Source organism: Carcharodon carcharias, chromosome 10, assembly GCF_017639515.1.
Source record: "Carcharodon carcharias isolate sCarCar2 chromosome 10, sCarCar2.pri, whole genome shotgun sequence".
Taxonomy (NCBI): Eukaryota; Metazoa; Chordata; class Chondrichthyes; order Lamniformes; family Lamnidae; genus Carcharodon; species Carcharodon carcharias.
The window spans coordinates 32,549,326-32,566,596 of NC_054476.1; the positions used below are offsets into that span (position 1 = coordinate 32,549,326).

The 17,271-nt window shown below is 43.5% G+C and overlaps 1 protein-coding gene across 1 annotated transcript in view; it reads left to right on the forward strand.

Annotated features, from left to right (window-relative positions):
* Positions 1 to 17,271, forward strand: part of kiaa1549la (KIAA1549-like a) — a 236,959-nt gene that overhangs the window by 119,807 nt on the left and 99,881 nt on the right. Inside the window, exon 10 of the mRNA XM_041198318.1 lies at positions 9,716 to 9,903. Coding sequence (XP_041054252.1) covers positions 9,716 to 9,903 — 188 coding nt within the window. The remainder of the gene's footprint in view (positions 1 to 9,715; positions 9,904 to 17,271) is intronic.

Consider the following 17,271-nt stretch of genomic DNA (forward strand, 5'->3'; position numbering starts at 1 on the left):
TCCATTAACAATGTTTCTAATCTCCTTCATCTTGATTTCTGACAGATGATGCCAGGCTACATATAAGGAACTAATATGTTTGTAACTTGATTACACCAAAGATTTCCTGTTGTAGACTCTATGATTGGTATCAGGGTACTCTTTCTGACTCACGAGGAGATCAGAAAATAAATCACTGACTTGAAGCAGGGCAACAGGATAAGAGGAGGTGAGGTATCGTTTCTATAAGCTGGTAGATCCCTGGCAACCATTTTGAAAGCGATACACTGTTCAGCTTCGTTGACTGAATTAACAAACATTAGAAGGTCTTGATATCATAGAATCTTACGGCATAAAGGAAGGCCATTCAGCCCATCGTGCCAATGCTGATCTTTTGAAAGAGCTATCCAATTTAGCCCCACACTCTGGCTTTTTCCTCATATCCCTACAAATTAGGCCTCTTTAAGTTCATGTCAATTGTCTTTTGAAAGGTATAATGGAATTGCCTTCCACCAGACGTTCAGCCAACGTGATCCAGATCTTAACAATCCTCTGTGAAAAAATCTCCCCTCATTTCCCTTCTAACCTTTTTGTCAATTATCTTAAATCTATGACTTGTGGTCACTGATCCACATACCTGAGGAAAATATTTCTCCTCACTTGCTGTATTTAATTCCCTCAGCCAGAGTTTTACAGCGTCCCTAGGATGGGGTGGCAGGAGAGTTTGGGGGTGGGTGGGGGGTGGTGGGGGGGGTGGTGGGGAGGAAGTATAAAATTGGATGCCATGGCAGTATTGTCAGGCCTGCCACATTCCCACCCCTTTTGCAATTTTACCAGTTGGCGGGCGGGCAAAAAGCCCAAAAGGCATTTGCACATTTTAGGAAACCTTATCCAGGGGCGGGATAAGGTTTCCAACAGCAGTTTAAAATTAAATATAAATTTTAACATTTCATTAAGAACATGTCCCTGCTCATGTGACAGAGTCACATAAGGGGACATGTTTTTTCAACAATTTAAAATAGTTTATTTTTAATTCTTAAACTCTTCATTTCCCTGAGGCAGCTGTGTGCCTCAGGGAGCTTTTCCAACGCGTGCCCTCCTTACTCCCCCCCCCCACCCCCCTGCAATGGGCAGCGCTGAATGCTGCCACGTGCATTTCTCGGTGGGCGGGCCTTAATTGGCCCGCCAACATGAAATGGCGGTCCGGCCCCAACTGCGGGTGGCGGTCAGCTTTCCAACTGCTCCCGCCAAGCCTGCCCGACGAGGGAAAATCCTGGCCCTGGTGTACTGATGGACAGACAGTGCTGCGGTGCCTCCTTTTCAAGTATCCCATGCCCATCAGATGCCCCTCCCCAAGGTAATAGTAATACGTCCCTTCTCCTCCCAGACAGCTCCAGTTTCTTCCCCCTCTCAACAGGGTCTGACAGCTTAGCCATGGTGAGATCCTGGACTTAACCGTTGCATCGCCGCATTAGCCACTGCAACAAGACAGCTGCCAACCATCTCATTGTCCAGCAGCCCTCAGAGACTGGACCTCCTCCCTGATGAGGGTGAAGGGCCCGCATGAAGCCACTTAACAGCATGAAAGCTGCTAAATATCTGCTTGGTGAGCCATCTATGCGAAGGCTTAGTCCCTCATATTTTGGAACACCACTATTAGGTCTCTCTGTAACCTTCTCTTCTCTGAGGAGAACAATCCCAGCTTCTCCTATCTCCCTATATAATTGAAGTCCTCAATGCCTGGTAACACTCTAGTAACCCACCTCTTTACCCTCTCCAAGGGCCTGACATCCTTACTAAAGTGTGGTGCACAGAATTGTACATTCTGCACATCTGGATATCTACACTAACTTTTTAACAATAGAATTAAGAACCATATAGCAACCAAGATATCTCATCACTCATCAAAGAGAGCAACTTGTTTCTTAAACCCTCGATAACCCTATCAGCATGTATTGGTTATTGGTTATTGTAGGGAGTTCGAATATTCTCTTTGTAGCTTAGAGATTGGAATTCAAATCGAATAGGATAATAAGATACAAACTTATGAAATAGGAGCAGATGTAGGCCATCCGGCCCCTTGAACCTGCTCCATCATTCAATAAGATCTTGGCTGATCTGTTTGTGTTTCAATTTCCACATTCCCATCTACCCAAAGTAACCTTTGATTCCCTTGCCTAACAAGAATCTATCTACCTCTGCCTTAAAATATTCAATGACCCCGCCTCCACTGCCCTCTGAGGCAGAGAGTTCCAAAGTTGCACAACCCTCTGAGAGAAAAAATTTCTCTTCATCTCTGTCCTAAAAGGGCAACCCCTAATTTTAAAACAGCGCTCCCTAGTTCTGGACTCACCCACAAAAGGAAATGTCCGTTCCACGTCCACATTGTCAAGACCATTCAGGATCTTATATACTTCTATCAAGTCACCCCTCACTCTTCTAAACTCCAGTGGAAACAAGCCCAGTCTGTCCAACCTTTCCTCATTAGCAACTTGCTCATTCCAGGTATCAATCTAGTAAATCTCCTCTGAACCGTCTCCAACACATTTACATCCTTCCTGCACACAGTATTCAAGATGTGGTCTCACCAGTGCCCTGTATAACTGAAGCGTAGCATCCTTGCTTTTATATTCAATGCCTCTCATAATAAAAGAGAGCATTCCATTAGCCTTCTTTATTACTTGCTGTGCCTGCATACTAACCTTTTGCGACTCATGCACTAGAACGCCTAGATCCCTCTGTAACTCAGAATCCTGCAGCTGTTCTCCATTTAATTAATACTCTGTTTTTTTATTCTTCCTGCCGAAGTGAACAACTTCACATTTTCTCACGCTGTACTCCATCTGCCAGATTTTTTGCCCACTCGCTCAACCTATCCATTTCTGTCTGCAACCTCCTTATGACCTCTTCACAACATACTTTCATACCTATCTTTGTGTCATCTGCAAATTTAGCTACCATGCCTTCACTCTCCTCACCTAAGTCATTGATGTAAATGGTAAAAAGTTGAGGTCCTAGTGCAGCCCATGCGGGTCTCCACTAATCACATCCTGCCAATTAGAAAAAGATACATTTATGCGTGGTCTCTGTTTTCTGCCACCCAGCCAATCTTCTATCCATGTTAATATGTTACCCCCTAAACCATGAGCTTCTATTTCCCGCAATGATCTTTGATGTGGCATCTAATTAAATGCTTTCTGGAAATCCAAGTACACTATTCCTACAGGTTCCCCCTTATCCTCAGCGCATGTTACTCCTTTGGAGAACTCCAATAAATTAGTTAAACACAATTTCCCTTTCACAAAACCATGCTGACTTTTCGCGATTACCTTGAGTTTTTCTAAGTGCCCAACTATAACCTCCTTAATGATTGAATCTAACACCCTCCCCACAACAGACATCAAGCTAACCGGCCTACCGTTTTCTGCCTCCCTTCTTGAATATAGGGGTTATATTTGTTATTTTCCAGTTTGATAGAGCCTTTCCAAAATCTAGCGAACTTTGGAAAATTAACACCAATGCAGCTACTACCTCATTAGTCACCTCTTTTAAGACCCTAGGGTGAATTCCATAAGGACCCGGAGACTTGTCAGCCTGCAGCTCCAGCAGTTTGCTTAGTACTGCTTTCCTAATGATTGTAATTTCACCAAGCTCCTCTCTCCCTCCCACCTCCTGATTTTCAGCTATAACTGGAATATTTTTTGTATCCTCTAAGGTGAAGACAGAAGCAAAATATTTGTTCATTTCATCCGTCATTTCCTCATTATGTACTATTGACTCCCCACTGTTACTCTCTAAAGGACCAGCACTCACTTTACTTACCCTTTTCTTTTTTTAAGTGCCTGTAGAAACTCGTGCTATCCGTTTTTACATCTCTAGTTAGCTTCCTCTCATACTCTAATTTATTCCTCCTTATTAACTTTTTAGTCATTCTCTACTGTCTGACCAATCATCTGACCTGCCATTCATCTTTGTGCAGTTGTATGTTTTTTTCCTTAAGTTTGATGCTTTCCTTAAATTCTTTAGTTGACCACAGATTGAGGGTCTTCCAGTTAGAATTTTTTTTTAGAGTAGGACTATACTTATTCTGTGTGTTCTGAATTTTTTTAAATCATTTATGGGATGTGGGTGTCATTTTGGGACTGAACTCACATATAGGCCAGACCAGGTAAGGACAGCAGATTTCCTTTCCTAAAGGATTAGTGAACCAGATAGGTTTTTATGATAATCTGCAATGGTTATGTGGTCATCATCAGACTTTTAATCCAAGATTTTTCATGAGTTCAAATATTCCCTTAAAAGTCTCCCACGCCTCTCTATTGATCTATCCCATAACCTAACACCTCAGTTCTCTTCAGCTAACCGAGCTTTCATGCCCACATAGTTGCCTGTTTTTAAGTTTAAAACACTAGGCTTAGGCCCATTCTTCTCTCTTTCAAAGTGGATGTAAAATTCAATCATATTATGGCCGCTGCTGCCTAGGTGTGCCTTTACTGTGAGGTCATTAATTAATCCTGTCATGTTACACAATACCAAATCTAATATAACCTGCTCTTTGGTTGTTTCCAGATGTGCTGCTCTAAGAAACTATCTCAAAAGCATTCTATGAATTCCTTATCCAGGCTACTGCTGCCAATCTGATTTTTCCAGTTTATGTGTAGATTAAAATCATCCATGATTATTGCTGTCCTTTTATCACAAGCACACAATATTGCTTCTTGTATTAAAGCAAAATACTGCGGATCTGAATCTGTGGATCAGCTCTGAAGAAGAGTCATATGGACTTGAAACGATAACTCTGTTTTTTTACTTCTTGTATATTTTGTCCTATATTGTGGTTACTGTTAGGGGGCCCTGAAGACCACCCCCACTAGTGACTTCTTTCCCCTACTATTCCTCATCTCCACCCAAACTGATTCTATATCCTGACCTCCTGAACCAAGGTCATCTCTAATTATTGAACCAAAGCCATCTTTGATTAACAGTGCTACCCCTCCACCTTTCCCTAGCTTCCCATTCTTCTTGAATGTCTTATACCCTCAATATTCAGGACCCAATCCTTGTCATCCTGCAGCCATGTCTCTGTAATGGCTATCAGATCATATTTATTCATTTCAATATGTGCTATTGGTTCATTTACTTTGTTATGAATGCTACGTGCATTCAGAATCAGGGCCTTTAGATTTGTCTTTTTGTTACCTTTGTATCATCTAGTCTTGGCTGTTAGTGTATTCTTAGTTTTTTTTTCTCTGGACTTTCCCACCATTCTCTGGCCCTCATTTCCCATTTTACTATTTTGCTCTAAAGCCTTCACTCTACCCCTTGATTTGCTACCTCTACCCAAGCTTGATCCCTCAAACCTCTTGTTTAGTTGAAAGTCCTCTCTACTTCCCTAGTTATGCGGCTCATTAGAACACCGATCCCAGCAAGGTGTAGATCACTCCAACGGCACAGCCCCCACTTTCCCCAGTACTGGTGTCAGTGCCCCATGGACTAGAACCCACTTTTCCCACCAGTCTTTGAGCCATGCATTCACCTCTCTATTCTTATTTTCCCTGTGCCAATTTACATGTGGCTCCACTAATAATTCAGAGATCATTACCTTTGAGGTTTGGCTTCCTCATTTGGTGCCTAGCTCCTCATACTGACAATGCAGAACCCCCTTTCTTGTCCTACCTATGTCATTGGTAACTACATAGACCATGACAACTGGATCCGCTACCTCTCACTGTGAGTTACTCTCTAGCCCTAGGTAAATGCCATGAACCCTGGCACCGGGCAGGCAACATAGCCACCTGGACTCTCGCTCTTTGCTGCAGAGAACAATGTCAATCCCCCACACTGTACTGTCCCCTACTACCACTACATTTGTTTTTGCTCCCCCACATGAATGTCTTCCTGTACCACAACGCCATGGTCAGCCTGCTCATAAACACTGCAGCCCCCACTCTCATTCAAACAACCTGAGATAACCTCAAACCTGTTTGACGTTTTGCAGAGGCTCATACTCCTGCATTCCTGCCCTCAGGGTCCCCTTACTTGCCTTAGCTATAGTCACACCCTCCTGTCTCTGACCATCTTCCAAATCAGAAGACCCTATCCAAAGGGGTGTGACCACCTCCTGATACAAAGTGTTCAGGTAACTTTCCCCCTCCCTGATGTGTTGCAGTATCTGCAGCTTAGCCTCCAACTCAATGACTCTGAGCCAAAGCTCCTCAAGCTGCAGATGCTTATTGCAAATGTGTTTTCCCTGGGGCACACTTGTATCCATGACAACCATGACACAGCACCTGCCCTGCCATCCTATGTGTTTTAATAAATGATATAACTATTTTATTCAATTAATTATTTTATTTTACATATCCTATTAATCTTACCACAAGTTTCTGTACTATTTTAAACCTTAGGAATAGAATAGACCTTAACTGCTCAACAGATACTTACCAGCTATTCACCAAACATCTAGCTTCTTACCCTGTAATAGAGCAAGAACAAATCCTGCAGTGTGTAAAAAGTTAGAATAAGCAAAGGAGCACCTCCCTCCACTCTGAACTCCCTCAACTCACAAAACTTCCCCCACTTTGTTGAATTCGCATTCCAGTGCTAGGTCGCACTGAAATGTCTGAATTTATATGTTTTAAAACTAAAGGCACTAGCTGAGCCCATGTACTGAAAAACAGTTCAAGCTAATTTCCTTCATTAACTATCTACAGCTGTGCCCCAGTCGATAGCTTTTGTGTCCCTGCTTGGGCCCCTGGATGAGATTTAGAATTAAACAGTACTTGCAGTTAAATGTTAAATGCTAAATACGGACAATATTAGATATTTAGAAAGAGCTTTATACCAAACTCCCAGTACTAATTTGAGGTTGTACACCAGATGAAAATGCCTCCTGTCCAATATAAAATGATCTGGGCATTAAATTTTCCACAGGTCATCACTGTTCACACATTGGACTGAATTTTCTGGATATGGAATATTTTGGGTTGTTGGAACCATTTACAGCTCTGTAACCTGGCGGAAAGAGTATTGTCCCTTGTGAGTCAATTTTCCAGAAGCCGACCAACTAGCAAGCTGCCTCTGGGCTTTCCGTCCAATTAGGGACGATATGCGGATTGAGGGGAAGGCAGAGCCAATCAGTGGCTGGAGTGACAGTGTAGAGTAGAGGCAAAAGCCTCGAAGGAGGGTGCTGTGAAATGGTTGTGAGAAAAGGCTGAGGGAATCGGCATGGTCAGAGAGAGCAGCCTGCAGGAGCTGTTCTTGCAATGGTAAGCCTCTGCCCATGAGTACCCTCAGACTTGCTAGTTGCGCCATCAATTTGCATCATTTTCAGATGCCGCTCCAACCTCCAGTGCAGCTGGCTCCTTTTGAGTGGCTGTGGTTCTGACACTGTGTGGGGACTGTGCAATGTTATCAAAATTGAATTGCCTTTGGAAAATTGCTGCTAATTGACTATTTAACAAGCTTAATTGACTTTCTGCTACCGCCGGGCTGGCTGCCATCACCACACAAAAACCATCTCTGAGAAAAATGGAAGGAGCTAGGAACATGTTGGGGAATCAGTTCGATGCATTTTTCTCCGATCTTGTTCCCACCCTCTGCCTCTAAACCGCCTCCAAGGACTTGATAAAATTCCCCCAACTGATTCAACTAATTCCACTGCAGAGACTTGTGCACATAAAAACCCTGGCTGTCGGGCTTGGCCTAAATAGCCAAGTGGTTATGGTACTGGGTTTGTAACCCCAAGATCAAGAGTTCAAATCTCACAATGGCAAACTATGAAACAATGTAACTTCATCTGAAACAGATGGAAACGTGTTTGTACTCAAAAGAGTTAAAAACACTGGCTGACACTCCAGCGCAGCACTGAGGGACTGTGGCCTTGCCTGATGTGCCATCTTTTAGAGTCTGATCTCTCGGGTGGACATAAGAGATCCCATAGCATTATTTTAAGGAAGAGCAGAATAATTCCCCTCTATCTGGGTCATTTACTATATTGCTGTTTGTGGGATCTTGCTTGTCTGCAAATTGGCTGTCATGCTGATTACTTTACAACAATGACTAAATTTCAAAAGTACTTCATTGGATGTAAAGCACTTTGGGATATCCAGAGACCTCATTAGGTGCTATAAAAATGTAAGTTCTTTCTTTGTTTCCATCCACAAGTATATGGTCACGGTTGCTCACAGCGAGCTCTTTTGAGATTTGTAATGAAAGATCTTGCTTGAACAGTATCGATGGAGCTTTATACTGCAAGCTACTGTTGCCATGATGTAGTTGATGTTGCTGACCTTGAGTGCAAAATGCAATAAAAGGTTTAATTCGCCAGCAATGAGCTCCCTCCCCTGTATGAACATAAAAATAATTTCCCTCAGAAATATAAAAGCTGAAAGGCTAGTGTAATCCTGAACGCTACTGGATTGATAGTCATTTTTTCTAGAGATCTGTGAAGGTTTTGATGTGGAAGAGTCACTGGGGAGGCATCAAGTCTCCATGCCCAATAAATGTGCTTCTGTCAGGTCAGAAGCCATGTCCATGAGCCTTGCATGTTTGTGTTTATGCATAGAAGCCCTTTTCAGGAGCCAAAGGCTCCTGAGAGTTGTGCACAGCCCATGAGCCCTATGTAGCTGGAATGAATGGATGCATAATGGTAATGTTACTGGGTGAATAATCCAGGCACATGGGAGGAAGGTGGGATTAGAAAAGGCACCTGGGTATCCTCGGGCTGGCATGGACAAGATGAGTCGAATGGCCTCCTTCTGTGCTGTAACTTTTCTATGGTTCTAAGGATGCTCCAGAAATGAGAGTTCAAATCCTACCAAAGCAGCTGGTGGAATTTAAATTAAATTAATTAATCTGGAATAAAATCAGTAAAGGTGACTGTGAAATTATCATTGCAGCATTCACTAATGTCCTTTAGGGAAGGAAATCCGCTATTAGTCCCCAGTCTGGCCTACATGTGACTCCCACACGAACTCTATGTGGCTCTTAACTGTTCTCCGAAATGGCCCTCAAGCCATTCAGTTATCCACATGGACTCCAGCTGTTTGAGAAGGCAGCTCACCACTGTTTTCCCAAGAGCAATTAGGGGTGAGCAATAAATGCTGGTCTTTCTACCCATGCTTTCATTCCATGAATGAATAAAAAAAATTGTACGGCGCTTGGAAATGCCAGGTTGGCATTAGAGGAGCTGGGATGGATTGTTTATCTTCACTGTGTTTCTCCCAGTAACAAAGCATTTGAAGGTGGGAAAGGAAATTTTTTTTCCCTTGTGAATATTTTAGTATGAGTTTAGTTACAAAGCTTCATAATAACTCATTTGCGCAGCCATCTAAAGCCAGCATGGCAAGAGGTAAGGTTCCCACACCTATGTGAAGACAACATGGGTGAGGGAAAGAGGGATTGAGCTTGTAACCTCGAGAGGAGATGAAAACCTCTGAAAAATACATCGTCCAACTAGCAAAAGATGCCGTAAGTTTTTGAACAGTTGAAAATTCCCACATAAAAAACAGGAGCAGCAGTTGGCAGAATGGTCCAGCAAGCCTGCTCCACCATTAAGTATAATCATGGAGGGCCTTTGACCTCAACTCCACTTTCCTGGCCGATCACCCTATCCCTTGATTTCCTTAGAGTCTCTCATATCAGAAAGCAAATGTTCTAAGAGAAGGTTAATCTCCTGGTTTTAGTATTAACTCTGTTTTTTTTGTTGTTGTTTTAAATGGATTTTGTTGTCTAGCCAGTCCAAGGGTTTGATTATGCCAAGCAGCACATTGGTCAACAGGGTGGGGAGGATGAAGTGACCATTACTCAGGAGACTGTGGTCTTGCCATTGCCTGGCAGAGATGCACTCGCACCTCAAGAAAGAGAAAGCTCCCAAGATGCAGTTAACACCAAACCACCAAAAACTATCGACATCCGAAGAAGGTAAGCATTTTATTTAGGGCAGATGGTACATCACGCCAATGTAGATTTATCGTAAGAACTTGGTTTTGTGATTGGCTAAGTATTTACTTTGTGAGTCAGCAAGTTGCCGATAGCAACTTGGAACATAGTTCATTCTTTTTGTTTTTATGGAACAATGGAACATGGGCAGAATCAACTTTTAGTTGGAGTCAAAATTGAGGGGATGATCTTTTATTTTCTATTAAGCATGTGTGCAAATGTATCAATGTGACAATGGAAATTTCAGACACAAATGGCAGAATCTTAATATGAGACCACAAAGGTGGGACTGGGAGGGAAGCCGATGCATTCATGTCCCCGAGTGGTCTTGCTGGAGGAGGGTGCACAACAAAAGCGGCTACACAACCAGCAGCTTATCTGTGGAAATTAATTGACCAGTTGGGATCAGACTGGGGACACCGTCAGGAACTTACGGACACCACGCTATGGCCAAAGCCAGGCAAACCCCTGGAGATGGCCCCCGGCCAAAGGCCTGGGGCCAATGAAACCTCATGTGCCACAGACAGGTGGGACCCCCTCCTTCACAACGATGGCCTGATTGATCTCGAAAGGTTTTATAGCTTCCTATATTTTCAGAAGGCTCCTCCACCTTGAGGCCCCCGCCAGCATTCTCTTGTCTGAACAGCAGCTCCCATCTCTCCCATCCCTCTGGTGGGAGTCAAACTGTAATTGTTTTATCATGAACTTTGTTGACAAGTAATTGGGATAACATAAATCTTTGGGTGTTTTGGTGGCATTATGGTCCTTGAGGCTGTTTCTCCATGCGGTGGGATTATGGCTGATCTTCTTCAGCTCCATTTTCCCACCCACCCCCATATTTCTCAATTTCTGGAGTGATCAAAAGTCTACCTCAGCTTAAATATATTCAGTGATGGAGCATCCACAACACTGGATGAAACTTAATTAAACTAATCTGAGAGAAACTAGCTAGTCTCGGTAATGATGATCGTGGAACTATTGGATTGTTGTAAACATCAATCTGGTTCAGTAATGTCCTTTAGGGAAGGGAATGTGCCATCCTTACCCAGTCTGACCTATATGTGACTTCAGACCCACAGCAATGTGGTTGACTCTTAACTGCCCCTTGAAGCTGCACTAGCAAGCCGCTTGGTTGTATTTGAGATCAAAAATCCAAGCTCACCACCACCCTCTCAAGGATAATTTGGGATGGGTAATAAATGCAGGCCTTGCAACAATGCCTACATCCCATGAATGGATCAAGAAAACTTAATTTTCCAGACGGAAAACCACAGGATTGCGTGGAACATTGGTTTTACACCCTAATTACACCTCAACAGACAGTAAAATGGTGCGTGGTGTACACCACACCTGATCCTGCCAGTTTCCAACGGGTGGGTTAGGTTAAAATTGTGACAGCATATCTGTTGATGCACTCAGTCCCCTCTTAGCAGCAAGTCATGTATTGGTTTGTCGGGAGATTATCACTGTTCGGTAAAACTCTGCTGAGATGAGGAGCCAGAAGGTATATTTTGTATTTTCAATTCTCGTTGGTGTCCCCCAGAGGAATGCACTGCCTGACAGGGCGGGGGAAGCAGATTTAATTGCGGCATTCAAAAGGAAATTGGATAAAAACCTGAGGGAGAAAACATTGCAGGGAAATGAGGAAAGGACAAGGGAGGGGTTTGGTAGGACTAACTGGGTTACTTTTTGAAAGAGCTGGTGTAGACTCGATGGGCCAAATAGACTCCTGTTGTTTGGACCTATTCTGTGATTCTATGATTATAGTTCCTGCAGCTACATGTAGAAGCTTGCAATACCCAGTCCTGAAATATTGATGTCTCATGTGAGGTCCTTTCAGCTGTTTGGGTACAAGCCTGTGCATTTTACAGTGCTGACTCCTGTGCTTTGATCCTGAGTTCTATTGCATTGCAGAGCCAGAGCTGGGATAGTGAAAGTGGGTGAAGAAAAGAGACTGGAAGCCACCAGGTGCAAATGAAGTGAGGAAGGGAATAAGATGGGTTTTGCTTAAAATGTTTAAATCTTGTAAAGCTTGTATTTTCATCCTCAGGCAGTGGTTGATTATTTTTCTGGCAATATCTGTTGCAACAAAGTCCATGTAAAATTTTCTGGTCAGCTGATCCCCTGTACTCCCACTGTAACTAGTCAGTCTTTGTTTCTGTGTCACAACTGTAAACACTCTTGATTACAATACAGACAAACACTTACATTACTATTAAGTATGTTCATGATCAGTCCTTTAGTTCGCTTAGAAGCATATATGCAAAAGTGGGCAGGTAAGGTCAAGTTGGGCTATCAAGCTTGTCCTATACTAGCATGGTTTACTTCTGCAAACTATCATCCCCTCTCCCAGTCCCTCTTTCCTTTATTATAACCTAAGCATAAGCAACCATGCAATCTCCTGGAGAGAGCCAGAGTCAAATTTGGAGAGCAATTTGGGAAAGGACTCAGGGAAGTTCCTCTCCAGATGATCAAACAAGTTTTAGGAGACTATGGAGACCCAGTTCCCCAAGCTTCTGTTAGATGGTCAAAGCCGGCCCGAGGGTCTTCCGAAGATGTCAGCATTTTTTCATTCTGTTCTTGTTAGAGAGCCTCATAGAATGCTACCAGCTAGAAATGAGATAAAGCACTATGATATCCAAAATTTGACACACCCAGTTGAACTGGACCAGCATTTTCCCTGTCAGCTGTGGCTCATTGGGTAACTCTTACCTGTAAACCAAAAGGTTGTGGGTTCAAGCTGCAATCCGGCACACTACTAAGACAATGCTGTACTGCTGAAGCTAAGGATAGGCCCCATCTCAGGTGGGTGTAAAAGATGCCATGGTGCTATTTTGAAGAAGAGCAGGGGAACTCTCTCCAGTGGCCTGGTCAATATTTATCCCTCAATGAATACAGCAAAAACAGGTTATCCCGTCATTATCCCAGCACTTTGTAGCAGTGTGTGTGCAAATGGCTATCACATTCCCTACATTACAACAGTGACTACACATCATTGGCATGTCCTATGGTCATGAAAGGCACTATAGAAATATAAGTCCTTCGAATGTCGGTTTTTGATTTTTCTGGAAAGACTCTAGATAGAAGTGATTCATTTTGATAGGAAGAACGCGGAGAGGCAATATAAAATAAAGGGTACAATTTTAAAAGAAGTGCAGGAGCAGAGAGACCTGGATGTATATGTGCATAAATCATTGAAGGTGATGGGACAGGTTGAGGGAGTGGTTAATAAAGCATACGGCATCTTAGGCTTTATTAATGGAGCATAGAGTACAAAAGCAAGGAAGTTATGTTAAACTTGTATAAAACACTGGTTCAGCCTCAAATGGAGTACAGCATCAAGCTCTGGTCACTACACTTCAGGAAAGTGTGAAGGCATTAGAGAGAGTGCAGAGAATATTCACAAGAATGGTTCCAGAGATGAGGAACTTCAGTTAAGTAGCTGGATTGGAGAAGTAGGGATTGTTTTCCTTTGAGAAGAGAAGGTTAAGAGGAGAGTTGATGTAGGTATTCAGAATCATGATGTGTTTGGACAGAGTAGATAGGGAAAAACTGTTCCCATTGGTGGAAGAATGGAGAACAGGAGGGCACAGATTAAGGCAATTGGTTAAAGAAGCAAATGCGACATGCGGAAAAACTTTTTCACACTGAAATTATTAGAACTTGGAATGCACTATCTGCAAGTTTGGTGGAGGCAAGTTCAATCGACTCATTCAAGAGGGAATTGGATTGTTATCTGAAAAGGAGGAATGTGCAGGGCAACAAGTGCTAGGCAGGGGGTGGCACTAGGTAAGTAGGTCCAACAGAGAGCCGTGTCAGTCGTGACAGAGGAAATTACCCCCTCCTGTGCTGTAACAACTCTGTGATTCTGTAATTGCCCTGTTTCATCCTTCAAGGGACCAACAGTTACTTTTGCTACTTTTTTAATGTATTATGGAAGTCTTTCCTGTCTGTTTTAATATTTCTTGCTAGCTTCCTCTCTTTTTCTACTGTCTCCCTCTGTTATTTTTTAGTTATCCTTCGCTGGTTTCTAAACCTTCTGGCTGACCACAATCATCGCACCATTATGCACCTCTCAATTTGACACCACCCTTAACTTCTTTAGTTAGCCACAGGTGGTTCATCCTTTTCAAAGATTCTTTCTTTCTTAATGGAATATATCTTTGTTGAAAGTTATGAAATATTGCCTTAACTGTCTCCTTATCTAACATCTTACGTTTTAACCTATTTTTCCAGTCCACCTAAGCCAAATCTAGCTTAATGCCTTTATTTGCCTTTAAGTTTAATACACTGTAGTTTCAGACCCAATGTTCTCACCCTCAGACCTAATGCGAAATTCCTTCATGTTATGATCACTCTTGCCTAGCAGATCCTTTACTATGAGATTATTAATTAATTCTGCCTTGTTACCCCTAGCCAAGCTGTTCTAGCACAACTTCAACACTGACATTTACCTGGTATTATGGAAAATTGCCTAGGTATGTCCAGTACACAAAAAGCAGGACAAATCGAACCCAACAAATTACAGTCCCATAAGTCTACTTCTGATCATCAGTAAAGCGAAGGAAGGGGTCATCAATAGTGTCATCAAGCACCAGTTGCTTAGCAATGACCTGCTCACTGACACTCAGTTGGGTTCCGCCAGGGCTCCTTGGCTCCTAACCTTATCACGGCCTTGGTTCAAACATGCACAAAAGAGCTGAACTCCAGAGGTTAGGTAAGAGTGAGTGACCTTGACACCAAGGCAGCATTTGACCAAGTGTGGCATCAAGGACCCCCAGTAAAACTAGAGTCAATGGGAATCAGGAGGGAAAGCTCTCCGCTGGTTGGAATCATACCTAGCACAAAGGAAGATGGTTGTGGTTGTTGGAGGTCAATCATCTCAGTTCCAGGACACCAATGCAGGAGTTCCTCAGGGTAGAATCCTAGGCCCAAACATCTTCAGCTGCTTCACCAATGACCTTCGTTCCATCATAAGGTCAGAAGTGGGGGTGTTCGCAGATGATTGCACAATGTTCAGCACCATTCGTGACTGCTCAGATACTGAAGCAGCCCATGTCCAAACACAGAAAGATCTGGACAATATCCAGGCTTGGGCTGAGAAATGGCAAGTAAAATTCGCACCATACAAGTGCCAGGCAATGATTATCTCAACAAGAGAGAATCTAACCATTGCCTCTTGATATCCAATGGCATTACCATTGCTGAATCCCCCACTATCAATATCCTGGGGTTGACCACTGGCTAGAAACCTAACTGGGATAGCCATATAAATACTATGGCTATGGGAGCAGGTCAGAGGCTAGGAATCCTGTGATGAATAATTCACCTCCTGACACCCTAAAGCTTGTCCATCTATATGGCACAAGTCAGAGGTGCGATGGAATACTCCCCACTTGCCTGGATGAGTGCAACTCCAACAACATTCAAGAAGCTTGACACCATCCAGGACAAAGCAGCTCGCTTGATTGGCACCCCATCCACAAACATTCACTTGCTCCACCACCGACGCACAGTGGCAGCAGTGTGTACCATCTACAAGATGCACTGCAGGAATTCACCAAGGCTACCTAGACAGCACCCCTCCAAACCCATGACCATTACCATCTAGAAAGACAAGGGCAGCAGACACATAGGAATACCACCACTTGGAAGTTCCCCTCCAAGCCGCTCACCATCCTGGCTTGGAAATATATTGCTGTTCCTTCTCTGTCACTGGATCAAATCCTGGAACTCCCTCCCTAACAGCACTGTGGGTGTACCTACACCACATGGCCTGCAGCGGTGCAAGAAGGCAGCTCACCACCACCTTCTTAAGGGTAACTAGGGGTGAGCAATAAATGCTGGTGCAGCCAGTGAAACCCACATCTCATAAATGAATTTTTAAAAATTGCACGTTGCCAGGTCTAAGCTAGCCTGTTCCTTGGTTGGTTCCAGAATGTAGTGTTCTGAGAAACTTTCCCAAATACATCCTATGAGCTCATCCTTCAGGCTACATTTGCCAATTTGATTCATCCAATCTGTATGAAGATTAAAATCACATGCCTTTGCATCACATTTCTTACAAGCCCCCTTATTTCTTGATTTATACTCTGTTCTAGAGTGTAGCTACTGTTTGGGGACCTATAAACTACTCCTACTGGTAATTTATTTCTTTTCTTAACTCCAACCAGACTTAATCCAAATCTTGACCATCTGAGCCAAGATCATTTCTCACTACTGTACTGATCTTATCTTTTGTGATCAGAGCTACCCCACCTCATTTTCCTTTCTTACTATTCTTCCAAAATGTCAAATACTTATTTGTAAATAACTTCACACAAATAACACAAAATCCGTCAAAAATTTTGAAGGGTCCATTGCTCTGAGCCTTTACCGTGCTGGCACAGGACCCCTTTACAAATACAGTCAGCTGATGGCCCTTAGCATTCTCTTTACTTTCCAGCCTGTGTGTGCAGACTATAATGTACAGCTACTTGGAGGTGCTAGCAAAGTGCTGCAATTAAACAAATTATCCACTTAAGGGGCCTCTCTCCACATATGATGCTGAATAAATGAGCCACTCCCAATCGCAATATGCAGTTATCTTAAAGATGTGAGGCCACCGAATGAACCAATACCTTAGGCACTCCTGACTTCATATCATTCTATTGGATTGAGGAGCTCAGTGAGATCTACCACTTAATAACCTTGACACAGAATAGGAAGTCATTCTGATGGCCTGCACACAGTCACAGTGATGCTCTGCTTGGCAGTGATGAAGGTTCTCTGGAGTCATATCCGCAGTACCTCGAGAAGCAGGAGCAGATGTGTTCCCATCTGTCGGAGTTCCCTGTGGCTATTCAGGCTCATGAACTGTGAGTGCAGCAGATGAGCTCAACAGTGTCTCAGAGCTTGGAGCATATGAGCTCCTCCCGTTGGAGGCTTGCAAACCTCATGGACAGTCATATGTGTCTGCGCCTGGAGTGCATGCAGGAGCAGTGCACATAATTCATGGTGCTTTACGTGGCCTGGTCCAGTCAGTTCAACACCTGAGCACTGATACCCATGGAATACATGAAGTGAGTTGCAGCCCGGATAGGCCAGTCGCACAGGTGGCCCAGAGATGGCTGGAGGAGATGCCAGCTGCGGCTAGCGACAAGCTCCTTTAAGGCAGCAGGAGCACCAATCAAGGTCACGCCTCTTGCGGCACCCTCATCAGAGAGAGCATCTGGTGAACAGGGACCCGTGATAAAGGTTGTCGCTGCAATGATGCTGGGAGAGCAGTCCCAGGAGAGGCCCCAGCAGGTCCCTCCAAGACAAGGATGTCTGCCACAGTCATCAGTGCTGCGAAGGTAGAGATGTGAGCTT